Source organism: Phalacrocorax aristotelis, chromosome 3 (assembly GCF_949628215.1).
Source record: "Phalacrocorax aristotelis chromosome 3, bGulAri2.1, whole genome shotgun sequence".
Lineage (NCBI taxonomy): Eukaryota > Metazoa > Chordata > Aves > Suliformes > Phalacrocoracidae > Phalacrocorax > Phalacrocorax aristotelis.
In genome coordinates, this window is record NC_134278.1 from 58299816 (window position 1) to 58314779 (window position 14964).

The 14964-nt window shown below is 36.4% G+C and overlaps 1 protein-coding gene across 2 annotated transcripts in view; it reads left to right on the forward strand.

Annotated features, from left to right (window-relative positions):
- The window catches only part of NKAIN2 (sodium/potassium transporting ATPase interacting 2), a 557051-nt gene that overhangs the window by 243863 nt on the left and 298224 nt on the right, over positions 1–14964 (forward strand). For both annotated transcript variants that reach the window (XR_012659647.1, XM_075087553.1), the window contains exon 2: positions 1504–1641. Coding sequence is in view for 1 of the 2 variants with exons in the window: in XM_075087553.1 (XP_074943654.1) it covers positions 1504–1641 (138 nt within the window). In the remaining variant the exon portion in view is untranslated. The remainder of the gene's footprint in view (positions 1–1503; positions 1642–14964) is intronic.

Sequence of the window (14964 nt, forward strand, 5' to 3'; positions counted from 1 at the left end):
CATGAAATCCTGACCTTCCAAATTTAGAACGATATGGCTGACAAACCTCCCCAGGGTTATTTTGAGAATCCCTGTCTTAAAGATCAACAGATGCCAGTAAGTACTATATAGTTAACACTCTTTAAATTTACAGTACTGGTGTAAGTGTAGGCTGTCTTTTTAATGGCAAGATTTCTTACTTAATTTCAAAAAGCAAATGTTGGTGTGGCAGTGGACTGTGGCATGAAAACTGAAAAATTCTCCCATAGCTATATCATGCAAGAACAGTGGTGAACAGTAGTTAATTATTCATTTAGTACTTGATCTCAGAAAGTGTTATTTTTTAAATGAATGGAGTTTGTGGCAGATACACCTAATTCAGTTAATCCACAAGGTAATATAGACTGAGTAAATAGTCACCTGTCATTAATGAAACTTATAAAGAAGCAGCCTGCTTTTTCTTTCTTTTGTGTGTGTGGTGTTGGTGCTGTTGTTGTTGTCATTACTATTTTTATTTTTATTTTGTTTTTATCATTCACATTTTCATGGAAGTCATCTATTCACTGTTCCAGTCAGTGAAATTGTTGGGATGGTGTCAAAGAAACTCCTTATCGTTTCTTTTAAATTTGTTTCACCATTACATTGCCTTCTAATATTCACAACAATATTATTTTTATCAAAACATGCTATTCAGCCTATGGGTTGGGCTGTATTTTGATATAATGTCTGAATACTAATTAAGGGATACCTACTATTTTAATTCTGAAATTATTTCTACTGATATTGTTAGAAATGATGTTTTTCTACTTTCTGATCTATCTGCTTGGAATGTTATTGCTTGAAAACAGTTATCAACAGCCCAAGATTGCCCCTTAATTCACTTTTTAAGGTTAAGTATGTAGAGTCTTGGGCAACAGCTTATACTTCTGCTGATGTTTGTAACAGTGGGAGGAGGTAAACTAGAGTAATTATCAGTAGAACCAGGTCAAAAAGTTGCACACGTTTGGTTACGGGCAAAAGCTCACTGACAGGATATCTGGGCGCAGAGGGAAGAACAAAAACCAAAAGGTAGGTAAATAGTGGAAGTAAAGAGACAGGACTAGGCTGAAAGATGGTGTTTGTGAAGGGAAGCAAAGTAGCTGAGAAGAGGTCATAAACCTGCCACTTACTTTCAGCACCGATACCGATACCCTAGAATATTATAGCATTCGTTACTGTATATAACGAAATTATTTGTGTTTCTCCTCCTGCAAACACACCATACTAGTGAACAGTTTAGTATCTCAGTAGAATTGCCCACATGAATATTTTAGCTAACAGCATATAACTCAGTAAACTGTCAGCGAGAAATGCAGCTTTCATTAAAACAAGAAGGTGAAACATTGCAAACTCATTTCATTTTACTGCTGATGGAAGTAATTTTTTAACTCAGGGCAATTATCTTGGGTATGGGAAGGGGAAATGCCCTAACAGATGTTTTCTGGTCTGTTCTAATCTATTTATGCTTTTGCTTTTTAATCATAGGTTTCTGTGCTCGAGAGGCAGATATTTGACTTCCTTGGTTATCAGTGGGCACCCATCCTGGCAAATTTTATACACATTATTGTAGTCATACTTGGCTTATTTGGAACCATCCAGTATAGACCTCGTTACATAACAGGAGTGAGTATTTAATTTTATTTATTTATTCTGATGTGCATGTTCAAAAAAAAAAAAAAGTTCCAAACTCTATTGCTTATAAATCAAATGGAAATCTTACCTTGGTTTAACTTTCTTCTGTAATATTTTACATTAGTTATGCTTTTGAGACACCTGCAATAATTAAGTGGTAACAACCTACAAAAGTCGAAAGTCAGTATGATCACAAACTATATAATAATATGAACTTTCAGGAAGTTAAGTCAGTTTAAAGAATTACATCATCCTCAGAATTACAGGGTTTTAGAGCTAGAATAAATGTTAGCCATAACTTTCTGAGATATACAGGGCCTCTCTAACAGGGCCATGATTTATTTTAGTTACTCGTTATTGTTATTAACCATCGTTGTTGCAGTGCCTGTTATGTATATCACTCTTAGAAATTATAGACCAGGTTGGAAATGAAGTATGAGAATATGGTAAGAAATGCAGGTTTGATGCTTACGGACTGAGGGCTCCAGAATAAAAGCAAGGATTTGGACACTTATATTTTTAATCCATTTCTTTTCCTTATTCAGCTACCCCTCATACACACTTACTCACTATTGCTGTACTCTCTGGTACAATACAGTGTTAATGAAATCCTCATTTCATGCTCTGGGTTTGGTTTTTTCCCCATTTGTAGGCTTATAAAGACAGAATAACAAATCTGAAAGCCATCATTCAGAACGCCTTTTGTTAGAAATAGATTTGCATAACAATATTTCTATCAAAATTGATTGCTAATTCATTTAAAGCTTGTCTACTTTTCAGAGACAGACAGCAGTCAAAAAGATGTGCCCGTACACAACTATATTTTAATGTCAAATGAAAATAACTCCACCGAATCTGTACTTGCTTCTGCAAAGTCCATTTCCTCTTACACTGTACCCTCATATACCAGTAATCACTCAGGAGGTAAAAAGGTTTTGCTTGTACCCCTGTGCTACCATCCGTATTGCAGTAGTGTGATGCTAACAGTAACACATTGACATTTGTGTCTGTGTTACTGTCTTATTTCTTATATGCAGAAAACATGTGTCCATATGCATAATGCCTCTATGCATGCACACAATTTAATATATTCCAAAATGTATCAACATTGAAAAATATATTGCAAGCCTTCAAGATTTAGTCACAACCCTGGGTGTCACATGAATGTGAACTGGAGCTTTCTTCTTCCATTTCTAGTGCTTTGACCAGTACAAAAGGCTTGAAAATAAAAAAACACAGTTCAAGCAAGTGTCAGTTAAATAGCGTAAAAAGTTCCATCCCAAGACTATTTCAAGGCATAAAACCAAGCATAAGCATAAAATGCTTAGCTGAGCTAAACAAAAAAGCTAGATTTAAATGGCCTTTTCAACAGGAGTACAGAAAATTACCTGCTGTAATGATGAGTGCATTGTGTATGGGGAGGAATACCAGCCTTATAAATAGGTACCATTCACATGAGTTTCTGGATGATACTGTTTGTGCCACACCATCCTACTAATTTTCACACATATCTTTTCTTACAGCTCCCCCTCACCCTCACTGTGTAGCCCATCTGGCTTTGTGAGTTTGCCTCCCTGCATCCTCTCATTGAACTGGATGGAACCAATCTAAGATCCAATTGTCTTGCTCAGATTTTATAATAGACAGATGAATCTGCCATCTATCACAGACTGCTTAGATAAGGAAACAATGATGAAACTTTCATCCTTCATTTAGTTGGATCAACAGAGGAGTGCTGTGATTTTTTAATTTCTACTGCTGCTCTCTTTGGAGAGTACCTATAGTCAGGATGGGGGAAGTGGTACTGGTCACTGGAGGGAGAGATAGGGGGCCTGCATCCTTTTCTTCAGTTCTACTGGGTGCAGAATAGGCACCTTATTGAGGCTGGACAAAACTCAGTGGTGTCATCTGACATCAGGAATAAAGTTATGAGTTCAAGGGCAAGAAGAAAGACAACAGCCTAAAGCCTGCAAGGGTGTAACTATGAGGTTTTCAGGTGAGTGAATGTAAATACTCAGACTTCAATAGATTCTGCAAGGGTCAATCTATCTTGACTGGACCCTGTAGGACCCTTAATCCCCAGTCACATTAGCACCTCAAGTATAGCTTGCTTCAACCAGACTACAATAAATTTCCTTTTTACTGCGCATGCTTCATGAAGGATATCACAAAAATGTTTTCCAGAGGTTGTGAATCATAGGTTAAAGAGAGCAGGGAGTTTTTATGGTGAGATTTAAAGAAATGATTCAGTGGCTTAGGGAGAAGAGGAAATAAGTTTTAGACAGATGGGACACCACAAGTTAAAGTGTGTCCTTGAACTCTCAAGAGTCACAGGGAAGCTTATAAGTGGATGAGGGGAACAGGTGACTGTGTGGTTTCAGGCCTTGGAAAGTAGTTCCAATTATAGGGGATGCAGGAGTTGTGGTGGACAAAGAGGACAGGAAATTGAAGTTTAATATCATCAGAGAGGTTAATCTTAATATAGGTTTGGCAAGAACACAATAATTTTCTTGCTTGTAAACCTAAGCCATTTACCAATAAATGAGCAATTGATGCAGGAGGTGAAACATCTGTTCTGAGGGTGGGAATGACTGTCTTTTCAAAAGATAGTAATTAAGTAAGCCTTTTTTTTGTGAAAACAATAATGATAAAAGGCCTGCTTAGCAACACTATGCTGAAACAGAGAATAAGGATTTCAGTAGGAACAAAGGTTAGCCAGTGTAATGACTGAGATGTAAATGTACTTTTTAGCAGTGCTATCACAGGATCCATCAATGCAAATGCCTGAGAGGTAACACCAATGCAAATTATTAAGGGTTCTGGAAAGAAGCAGTGTTCTTCACCTGGGTAGGGCTCTGTCTGGAGGCTCAGTTTCTCCCCATTCCTTCTGTAGAGGGATTCCAGATGTGCTGATATGCTCAGCACATATTCCTCGCTCTGCTATGGATTGTCACCTGACTAATCTAGTGACCTTCTACAATGGAGTAACTGCATCAGTAGACAAGGGAAGACCTATGGATGTAATCTATCTAGACTTTTGTGAGGCCTTTGATATGGTCCCCCACAATATTCTGGCTGCTAAATTGGAGAGATATGGGTTTGTTAGATGGACTGTTAGATGGATAAGGAAGAAGCTGGATGGCTGCATTCAAATTGTTATACTCAATGGCTCATGCCCAAGTGGAAACCAGTAACAAGTGGTGTCCCTCAAGGGTCCATACTGGGACAAATAGTACTTAATATCTTCACCAATGACATAGACAGTGGGATCAAGTGCACCCTCAGCAAGTTTGCAGATGACACCAAGCCGAGTGGTGCAGTTGACATGCCTGAGGGATGGGATGTCATCCAGAGGATGGAGAAGGTTGAGCAATGGGCCCATGTGAACTTCATGAAGTTCAATAAGGCCAAGTGCAAGGTCCTGCACCTGGGTCAGGGCAGCCCTGGTATAAATATAAGCTGAGGGATTAATTGATTGAGAGCAGCCCTGTGGAGAAGGACTTGGGGGTACTGATGGATGAAAAATTGGACATGAGCCAGCAATGTGTGCTTGCAGACCAAAAATCGTATCCTGGGCTGTATAAAAAGAAATGTGACCAGCAGGTTGAGGGAGGTGATTCTGCCCCTCTACTCAAGTCTCCTGAGACCCCACCTGGAGTACTGTGTCCAGCTCTGGAGACCTGAGCACAGAAAAGACATGGACCTGTTGGAGCACATCCAGAGGAGGGCCACAAAAATGATCAGAGGAATTCAACACCTCTCCTGTGAAGAAAGGCTGAGAGAGTTGGGGTTGTTCAGCCTGGAGGAGAGAAGGCTCCAGGGAGACTTTATTGCAGCATTGGAATATAGAAAGTGGACTTACAAGAAAGATGGAGAAAGACTTTTTACCAGGGCCTGTAATGACAGGACAAAGGGCAATAGGTTTAAACTCAAAGAGGATAGGTTTAGATTGAACATAAGGAAGGAAACTGTTGCCCAGAGAAGTTGTGGGTCCCCCATCCTTAGAAGTATTCAAGATCAGGCTGGATGGGGCTTTCAGAAACCTGATCTAGTGAAAGATATCCCTGCCCATGGCAGGGGGGTTGGATTAAATAATCTTTAAAGGTCTCTTCTGACCAAACCGTTCTGTTTTTATATGGTGCTATGAAAGAAGAAAAGTAAGGAAATGCCACTGAATGAACTGCTGTTTTCTGGTTCCTGCATTACGGAAAACCTTGGCAATCTCATTCTGCTGTTTTCTTACCATTTCTAGAAAGCATTCTCAGAATATATAAGGACAAAACGTCCGGTTTGTACTGAATGTCATTCTCTTTTCCAAACAGAGGAATCCCCCTGACAGGTGCAGCCCACCTGTGGTTCTCCAGTGCTACAGAGTTAGCACTGTAAAATTAAGTACTTTGTTTCTTCACTGCCATGGGAAGAAAATAATGTTTAGTGGAGCTTGACAGTGACATAAAGACACAGAAAAACTTTGAAGTGAATTATGAAATATAAGAATTTGAGAGCAGTCATGTCTGGGAGGTAGATTCCACTGTAATTTCCACTGTTTATTTGTACCTTCTAGACCTGTTATATTTACTTCTACAATTAGTTGCAACAAAGAGAATTTTTTTAGAGTTCTGTAGGTTTCATTGGGCAGTGTTATAGACAAAGCAGGAGTGATAAAAAAGCGAAAGAGCATTTGCACTGAAGAATAAATACTCCTACCTTAGGCATAAAGTGAAGATCCAATACCAGTAAGAGAGAAAACTTTTAATCCAGAAGGAATTATCTTGTTTTAAACCTGTGATAGTAGGAGATTGTACAAATTGTTTTCTCATAATGATCTATTTATAGCACAGTTCAAGTGGACTTTGGTTGTGTGTGAAGCAAAATTATGCAGTGGGCAACAACATTACTAACATTTTCCCAGGGATTAATTTATTCTGTTCCAGTATTTTTGCTTCTTAGACATAATAGTAACACTCCTTAATAACAGTGAACATAATAGGGACTCATATAGACCACAATATACTAGCAGAAGAGAACAAGGATCTCAGTTTGACACAAAGCAAATTTGCAACCTTTAAGAGCAAAAAGAATCTTGTACAGCATAATACCTGGTCACATTAAGTCTGGGAGAAAAGGATAGATTATTACTGGTACATTACTTAACATGTAATTGCTGATATATATTTAAAAAGAGAAAGAGGCAATTACCTTATGTCTGAGCTTCCTGCAGCATCATCAGTCTGCCAAACCATTAGGCTCCAGAGAGTATAACTGAGTTAATCTATGCCTTTTTAAAGACTAGACATTGTCAATGGCTTCAACACCCCTGGTGGGATCTACTGAATGCCTTACATGACAGGTAGCCCTGAGTCCATGAGGTATGTTTTGAGTGTTTCAGTTGTATATTGCACTTTAGTAACTTCCATGTTTTTTAAATGTTTAAAGCATTACAGGAAAGTGTAACAGCAGTTCATCTGTCATATGTACACACCAGGATACCATCAAACAACATAAACCATGCCATAGAAAACTGTAAAGCCAAGAATGACAGGAATCTACAGTTCTAGAGCCGTGCTCTTTGAGCTACTTTTTGAATTTTAAAGACAGGCTCTGTATAGTCAATTATTTGGCCAGAATTTTTTTGTGAGAAAACATTTCAGGAGACTGTTTGCTAAATCTTGTCAAAGAACCAGTTTTCAGTTCTTTTTCCTGATGAAATAGTTATTTATAGTAAAAAAAGATTATGCTTAACATTTTGTAATAATTGAGTTCTTCTGAGTTTAATTTACCTTATTGACCACATCTGATTTGTTTTCCAGATACTTGTTTTATTTAAAATAAGAAAGTGCGTGTACTCAAGCTCACTACAGGGATTCTTAAAAAAATATATTTTACTTTTGTTTTCTTTATAGCTATTTGAAGAAAAAAATATTAACCCATTTAATAAAGAGGAGGATAAGTGAAATGGAATGGTCATTGTCCATTCTGGTCAGCCTGCAAGGCAAAAAGCTCCTGAAGTCTATGAAGTCAGACTCCTCCCTGAGACTGCTCTCTATAAAGGGGTTTCTCAGGAAGTACTTTTGTCTCAATCCTGGGACAAATCATTCAGTGCTTCCCCTTAATTGTACTTATGTGATGATTTACTGTGTTGCAGCTAAAATGTAGACATTTATTTATAGAAGGAGGCACGTAGTCACACAAACTACTTCTATGATTTACACACCTTTGTTAAGCAAATGATGGGGATGTAAGCAATAACCTTCTGCATAATCATTTGGAGCTAATGCCCAGTGTTATTCTAAGTACATTTAAGTAAATAAAGACCTTGAACATTTTAGTAGCAGCTTTGTCTGTTGGCTGCCACAGGAGACTCTGAATCAGGATACTGATTCTGTTTCAAAATGTGCCATTGGCAAGATGTTTTGTTTGCTAACATGTCGTTCAAGCACACATGATGATATTCCTCAGTTTATTCCTTGATTCAGTAGTTTGCCATGGATAATAATGAATGTGAATGTTTATTCTGTAGTTTGTATCTATGCTTTTTCAATGTATTCAGTTACTGAAAACAATATTGCTAATACTCAGCATAGATTTCTGGTAATTTTAATTGTAGACTAAGCAACAAAAGAGTTAGCTATATAAATAAGTAGATATTATATCTACTTAACTTTCAAAGAAGGCCAGCCTCTTAAACTTGCATTTCTGGCCCAAGTGTGTTTGCAAAAACAGAATTTCTTTTCTGCAAATATCATTAATACCAGCAATAGAATGATTATTCTTTTTTTAGAATATCCTGACACTATATTTACTAAAATATCGCTCAAAGTGAACCAGAAAGCAAGCTGAACAAGGCTGAAGTAAATCCACATCAAATTGGAAATGGTACTTGTAGGAAACGTTTTTCATTATCCATGCTGTTCTCAGTGTAAAATTTCCAGGATATATTGGTTTCAGTCAGGCTGAAAATACCATGATGCAAGTTGATTTGTATTTTAGTACTTACAGGCCAGATCAAAACCAGGAAGTGTGTGACTACAGAGGTTGTACGTCCATGTTAGTAGAAAAATCTGTGTCAGTAAAAACTTAAGTAATGGTTAAAAAGTCAGAGCTAATCCATATATATATGCTCTGGAAAAGTTAAAACAGAACAAAAAAAGAGATGTGTCTCAATGACAAGAAATTAGAAAGAATAGTAATTTCCCCAAATAGTAGAATCCCAGAAATTAAGCACTATGTAGTAAGTGTGAGCCTTAAACAGGGAGGACAGAATAGCTATTCTATTTGGGAAGTGCATGTTTATAAAGAAGTTCTTACACTTGGGAAAGAACTAAGTGGAGATATTCACCCAGTAGTTTCAAGTCACAGTACTATAAGCACACTTCCATTACATTTTCAAACAGAAAGATCAAAAATATTCAGAAAATACAAACTATACAAGATCAAGGAGATTAGAGCATTCCATTCAGGCCAAACTTTAACAAAACAGTTCCTTAGTGCTTACTCATTTTATTCTTGGGAGTGTTGATTAAAAATTAGTCACATAGAAGGTTTGCCTTCTGTTGAAAGTAAATCAGATGAGTTTGTTAAAAAATAATTATACCTGAGTCATCAAAAAATAGTGACTACAATATCAGTGGTCACTGTGCCTCAGGAAATATTGGGAAGCAAACATTCATAACTAGTCCTCATCCCAGTGAAAAATGGGGAATAAAATATTAATCATAGTTTAGGATCCCCAGAGATTCCTAAATTTAAAAGGAGACAAAGCAAAGAAGAAACAGCACGCTCATATGGCTACTTAGAAGAGATGGTTAACTAAAATAAGCATCTATCTGAGAGTTTGTGTCTGATGAAGTAAATTAAAGAAAATTACTAAAATTATAATACAGCATAGGATTGTATTGAAGGAAGAAAAAGCTTTGAAAAGCAAAGTGCATAACCAAGAATATGAGGACAAACAAAAAAGGACAGAATAAAAATACAAAACTTAAAATAACACTCGTAAACCTTCAAATTGAATATTGCAGAGCCATTTTTGGGACACTCCAGTAAAGCTCCAAATCATAACATGAATTAAGACTGTTACAGTGCTGGAGAATCCACCTCGACCCTGAATTAACCCCGAGTTTCATGTGTGGTTTCATTTTCATTATGCCAGATAAATCGATGCTAAACGAAGCACTAGTATTTTATGGTATAGTAATTACTTCATAGGGGCACTTTCGTGAAATGCTTTCCGTGCCATGAATAGCAACGTGAATCCTCCTTAGCACTTTCTGTGATAAATATTCAATATTATTGACATTCTTTTCATTACAGAATTTGTACTAAATAGTTTGGTTGAGGGATGCTTGCTGTTTGTTGAAGCTTACCTTCCTAAAAAGGTCCTTTGTCCTGGTCACCCTCTCAGTAGTCCTCTTTCAGATCTTGTCAGTGTTTTCTAACATATCTCCTTGTTCAGAAATACCTGAAGCAAGAGCATGTTATTACAACTTTTTCTCTTAAATATTCTTATAAAAGATTACTGATAACAATTTGGGTGTCTTAAAAGAGTAGAGATTGGGATTGTTTTTACAGTCTTTCACTACTGGGTGCTACCTCCATAAGATTGACTATTGTAATTTTGCTAACTGCTGTTTTATTGGAGAGTTTTGCTCACTTCTGTCAGATGCTGTGAAAAATTGGTAGGGATGTAGGTAAAAGACTGCCTTTTGGACTTTAAACAGCATTTGCCGAAAAGAGATTTCAATTCACAGAGAGGTATGCTGTTTAATAGCGTGCTTTTGCTGTTGTGTTAAAAGATTAGATTTTAGTATGTTGTGGGTTTAAATGTGCCTTCATTTATATAGTTTATATAGTTTATTGATGGAGTATTAAATATCAGTCTAAAACAGAAAGTCTGCTTTTTTACCTGATAATCAGTCCAGAAAGCTAGTCTAGGCTTCTATTACAATGGTCTTTTGATTTTGACTTCTCTTTTTAGAAATATTTTGACAACTTGCAAGAGATCTCAACAGATCTCAAATTCTCCAGCCCTTGAGATTCATCTGAGCCTTGGGCAAATATGTTGGAGAATCACTTCCATTATAATATTATACAGAGTGTATCTGTCTTGACTGTATGGAAATAGATGAAAGAAGGTAGCCTACAGTAAATTTCTCTGGCATTTTCTGCCTTTTTTGGCTCTTAACTTTAAAACTTTCGTACTATTTAGAATAAAGTCCACACAAGGGAATGTTTTTATTTTTTTTTTGTCATAGAAATTGTCTGAGTAAAATTTGACTGCTTTCATCTGCTCTCTTCACTGGAACATATTTAGGTGTGAGGCATTGAGGTACAAAAGGATTAATCTAAAGGAAATTATGAAAAGGAAATTTCTTCTCTGTTCAGAAAACCTGACCCAACTTCTTCTTAAGAAAGCATAAAATATTCTTTCAAGATTAAAGAGTACCCAGACAGTTAGTCTGCCAGCACTAGGAAAGCACAATGGAAAAAAAAAAACAAACCCTGTTGATCAGAGAACTAGTCAAGGCATAAAAAGGAAACAGTCCAAGTTAAGAGATCCTAAGTCTCTGTTTCCTCCAAGTTTTGTATAGGACATTACTTTTTCAGAAGTCCCCTACTGTTAGAGTTCTAAAGAGAAAAAGTGTACCAGCCCTCTGGAGTTTCATCATAGATAATTGAGTGAGAAGCTGTCAGACTCCAAGAGGCCTTTTAAATAGTAAATATTTTGAAAACACAATAAACTCTTCTCACTTATTTGAGCATGAAATCTATTAGCTTCTTAAAGCCACTGAATCTTGAAAATTAATTTGGGATGTTTTGAGAAAATATGGTGAAAAGTACTGTGGACAAGACTCCAGAACAGGGTTTACTTCAACAATACTTCTGCTTGGAGTCTTGTTTTCCTTTAGATTGAGATGGATTTTCATCAATTTTCAGAATGTTTTTTAAGTTTTCCATTATAGCTAATACTGTTTCTTAAAGTGATATATATGTTGAGCATTAGAAGATGGAAAATTATAATTTGCATCATATAATGAAGTATAGCATTGATTTCCAGGAAATTTCATGCAGAAACTGTTCAGTGCATGAAGCTGTCTGATATTTTCAATTTAAATCCTTAACTATTAGTTTTATAGCAGGTTTAACTGGTGTAGAATTCAGCTACATACATCCTTTCCTAATGCTTTTATCCCCTTTCAATGAATCCTATTCACATTTAAAAAGTGGCTGTTCAAAATATCTCTACCTCATCCATTCCACAGAAAAGGAAGACGGTTTTCCAGGGAGTCTCCATGAGGAGTAAAGTTCCGTGTAGAAATGCTAATAACATATAATGTATTTTCTTTTCATTCAAACCAGAGGCCTCATTAACAGAATCCCTGGAAAGGTGCCAAAACATGAAGTTCCTCTACATTTCATTTTCTCTTTCTTTCAAATAGACCCTTTGGGTTGTCACTATAATGATGAGTGGTTTTAGTCTACAGATTTTGTGACTTTTTCTTTTTTTAAGAACAAGCACCCCTTTCTGTTAAAATAATGTCTAATTGGCACTTTGTAGTTGAAATACTATAAAAAGCATGGAGAATGAATGACTTAACTGATGATGTTTTTAACAGATACTTAGAGGAAAAGATTAGAAAGAAAATCCATGAGTTTTACTACCTCTACCTAAACTGCAGTTGAAAGCACTAAAATTCTCTCAAAAACCCAATTGTTCTGGTCCCCCTGAGATAATTAAAAATCAAGCAACGATAAGATAATGTTTCCACTGCTCTGAGATGACCCCTGTAGTTCAGTGCCAAGCATCTCTCTTTATCTAGAGTAATCAGATTTCCTTGTATTACCCACAGTTGCTCCCATACCTGTTTCTATGGATTTCCACATTGTTTATTTAGTATTTTTTCTAGCTGGCATATATCTATTACTGCTGACATTCACTTGTCTAAGAGGTTATAGCTTTATCTTTTTATCTTGTATGTGCTTAAAGCATGCATTCATGGTGTATCTGTCCACCTCAGCACTTTCAACGTCTCTGTCCTTGTGTCACACTACTGAAGTAGAGAATTACTCCCCTACTGCTTTACAAAGTGGGAACTGAAACACTAAAAGACTGAGGTATTTTTTCAGTACCAGAGGAAAGGCTGTGAGAGATCAACATGTGAATCCATTTTTCTCAAGTTACAAGCCAGTGCTTTATCCACTGCATCCTGCAAATATAAAGATGCCACAAACTCTCTGTAAAGTCTAGGAATAAAGATTGGGATCACAGCTACTTAACAGTGTGGAATACTTCTGTAAGAAAAAAGAGTAATAAAACAATCTTTGGACAGTATCTCTCTCACCAAGGGAAAAGTCCGCTGACGCCTCATGCTGTCTTTGTGATAACTCTTTTGTCAGACTCAGTGGCTGTTGCGATGGCGTCTGGGACCTGTAGTTGCACTCTTTCCAGGAAAAGATTAACATATTTTAATTACAAGCTTATACCACAATGAGATAAGCATTAGAAAAGAATGGGAAACATCACCTCTGGTCCAAACTACCTATCCAAGTCTCACATTCCTGTTCTTCGTTGCCTTTCCTTGCAACAGGCTGCAGGTTCAGAGCTGCTTCTGGGCACAGTTGCATAACAATGGCTCTGCTGTCGCTCTTCTTTCTATTCCAGCTCCTTCTGTACTCCTGTCTATGTCTTCCTCTATTCTTTTCACTTTGATTCAGCCACTAGTCTTCACATGTATATTTAGAATGGCATTGTACTGCATGTAGCTAAAACAAAGCTGTCCGTTTTAAATTAAATTAGGTCTGAATAACAGTACTTACCAATATTTTGCACTGAAACCCAGTTGTTGCTTTGGCCAACTGATTAAGATTTAGGTAATCTCAGTCATTCAAGTGAAGCTAACTTCAGTCATTGTCGGTTTATATCTCTGCACAGGATGACCTGCCAGCACCTGGATTCTCTCCTTAACTTTTTTTTCCAGTAGTTTTTTCTAGGCAATGTGAATGGTTCTCTTCTTTTGTGAGTGTCATTGTCATCCTGAGGTTTTGCTTCAGGAAGGGTGCATTGAGGATCACTACAACACTATTAATTTACAAATCACCATTTCCAGTTTAGAGAGAAGATGGAGATGATTTTCTTCAGTCATATTCCAAATGTGACTTTTTTGTCTTCCAAACAAGAACCTATATAAAAATCTTTCGGTAAATCTCCTTGTCACAAATCTTCATTTCAGAATTTCAGATATGTTTCTCACTTCCCATCTGTATTTATCTTTTTCAATTTTTAATGTTTCCATTATGATTTTCAACTCCTGAAGCTCCACAAGAAAATGGACACACTACTTTTTTCAAGCTTTGCCTGTTGCTATAAGTAGGATTACCAATGAAGATACATTTTTTGAATGACACTGAAAGGGAAGATAAACAATGAGTAGAGCTGTAAAATGCACTATTAAACATGTTCCAAAAGTTTCCTGTTTCTGTAATTTAGCTGTCAAGGGCACTATTTATTTGCAGTTTGGTTTTATGGGTTATTGTGTATATTTAGGCATAGATGTTAATGTCACATACATTCATGTTGGATAAACTTAAGTATAAATAATAAATTTAAAATAATAAAGATCACAGTGAATCAGTATTTTATGTGCTGTGAACTCAGCAGGTACAGTTTGAATTAAATGTCTCTAAGGATAGAATTTTGCATATCAATATAAATTTTACTTCTAAACAAGTCTAGAACAGTAACATTGTAGTTTTACAAGTAAACACTATGATTCCCTCTATACTAGTTCAAGCTACCAATGGTGCTGCTGCTCAGCTTGGTTCCTATCTGCAGTTTCTTCACTATTTCCAGTTATATGGTTAATTAGATTTTGTATTTATTTATTTATTAATGAAGGTCTACAGCTCTTTTCAGCTATTTCAGTATCAATTTTAAGTGAGTGCAGAGATAACGAATTTTGGTTTTCATTTTGCTTTATTCAGACAATGAGCCACTTAAAGATTCTGTGGTGTTTCTGCTCTGAGACCAATAGGTGTTTTGATTGCTTTTGTTTACATTATGGATCAAAAAATAAAGAACATTTAGCTGTGGTGGGTTGACTGTCCAACCAGAAAAATACAGCACTTATTAGAAATAGCTACAGAGGTTTCCAAGTTAATTAAATCACCAGCTTTGGGAAGACCCTAGGTGTTGATCCTTGGATAAAAATTTTTGTTAAACAATAACATTCTGTAACTAATGTATAAACAAGCACAATTATTGCAGCCATGTTTCCTTTCTTAAATGTTTTAAATCAGTGATAAATCTGAAAATAA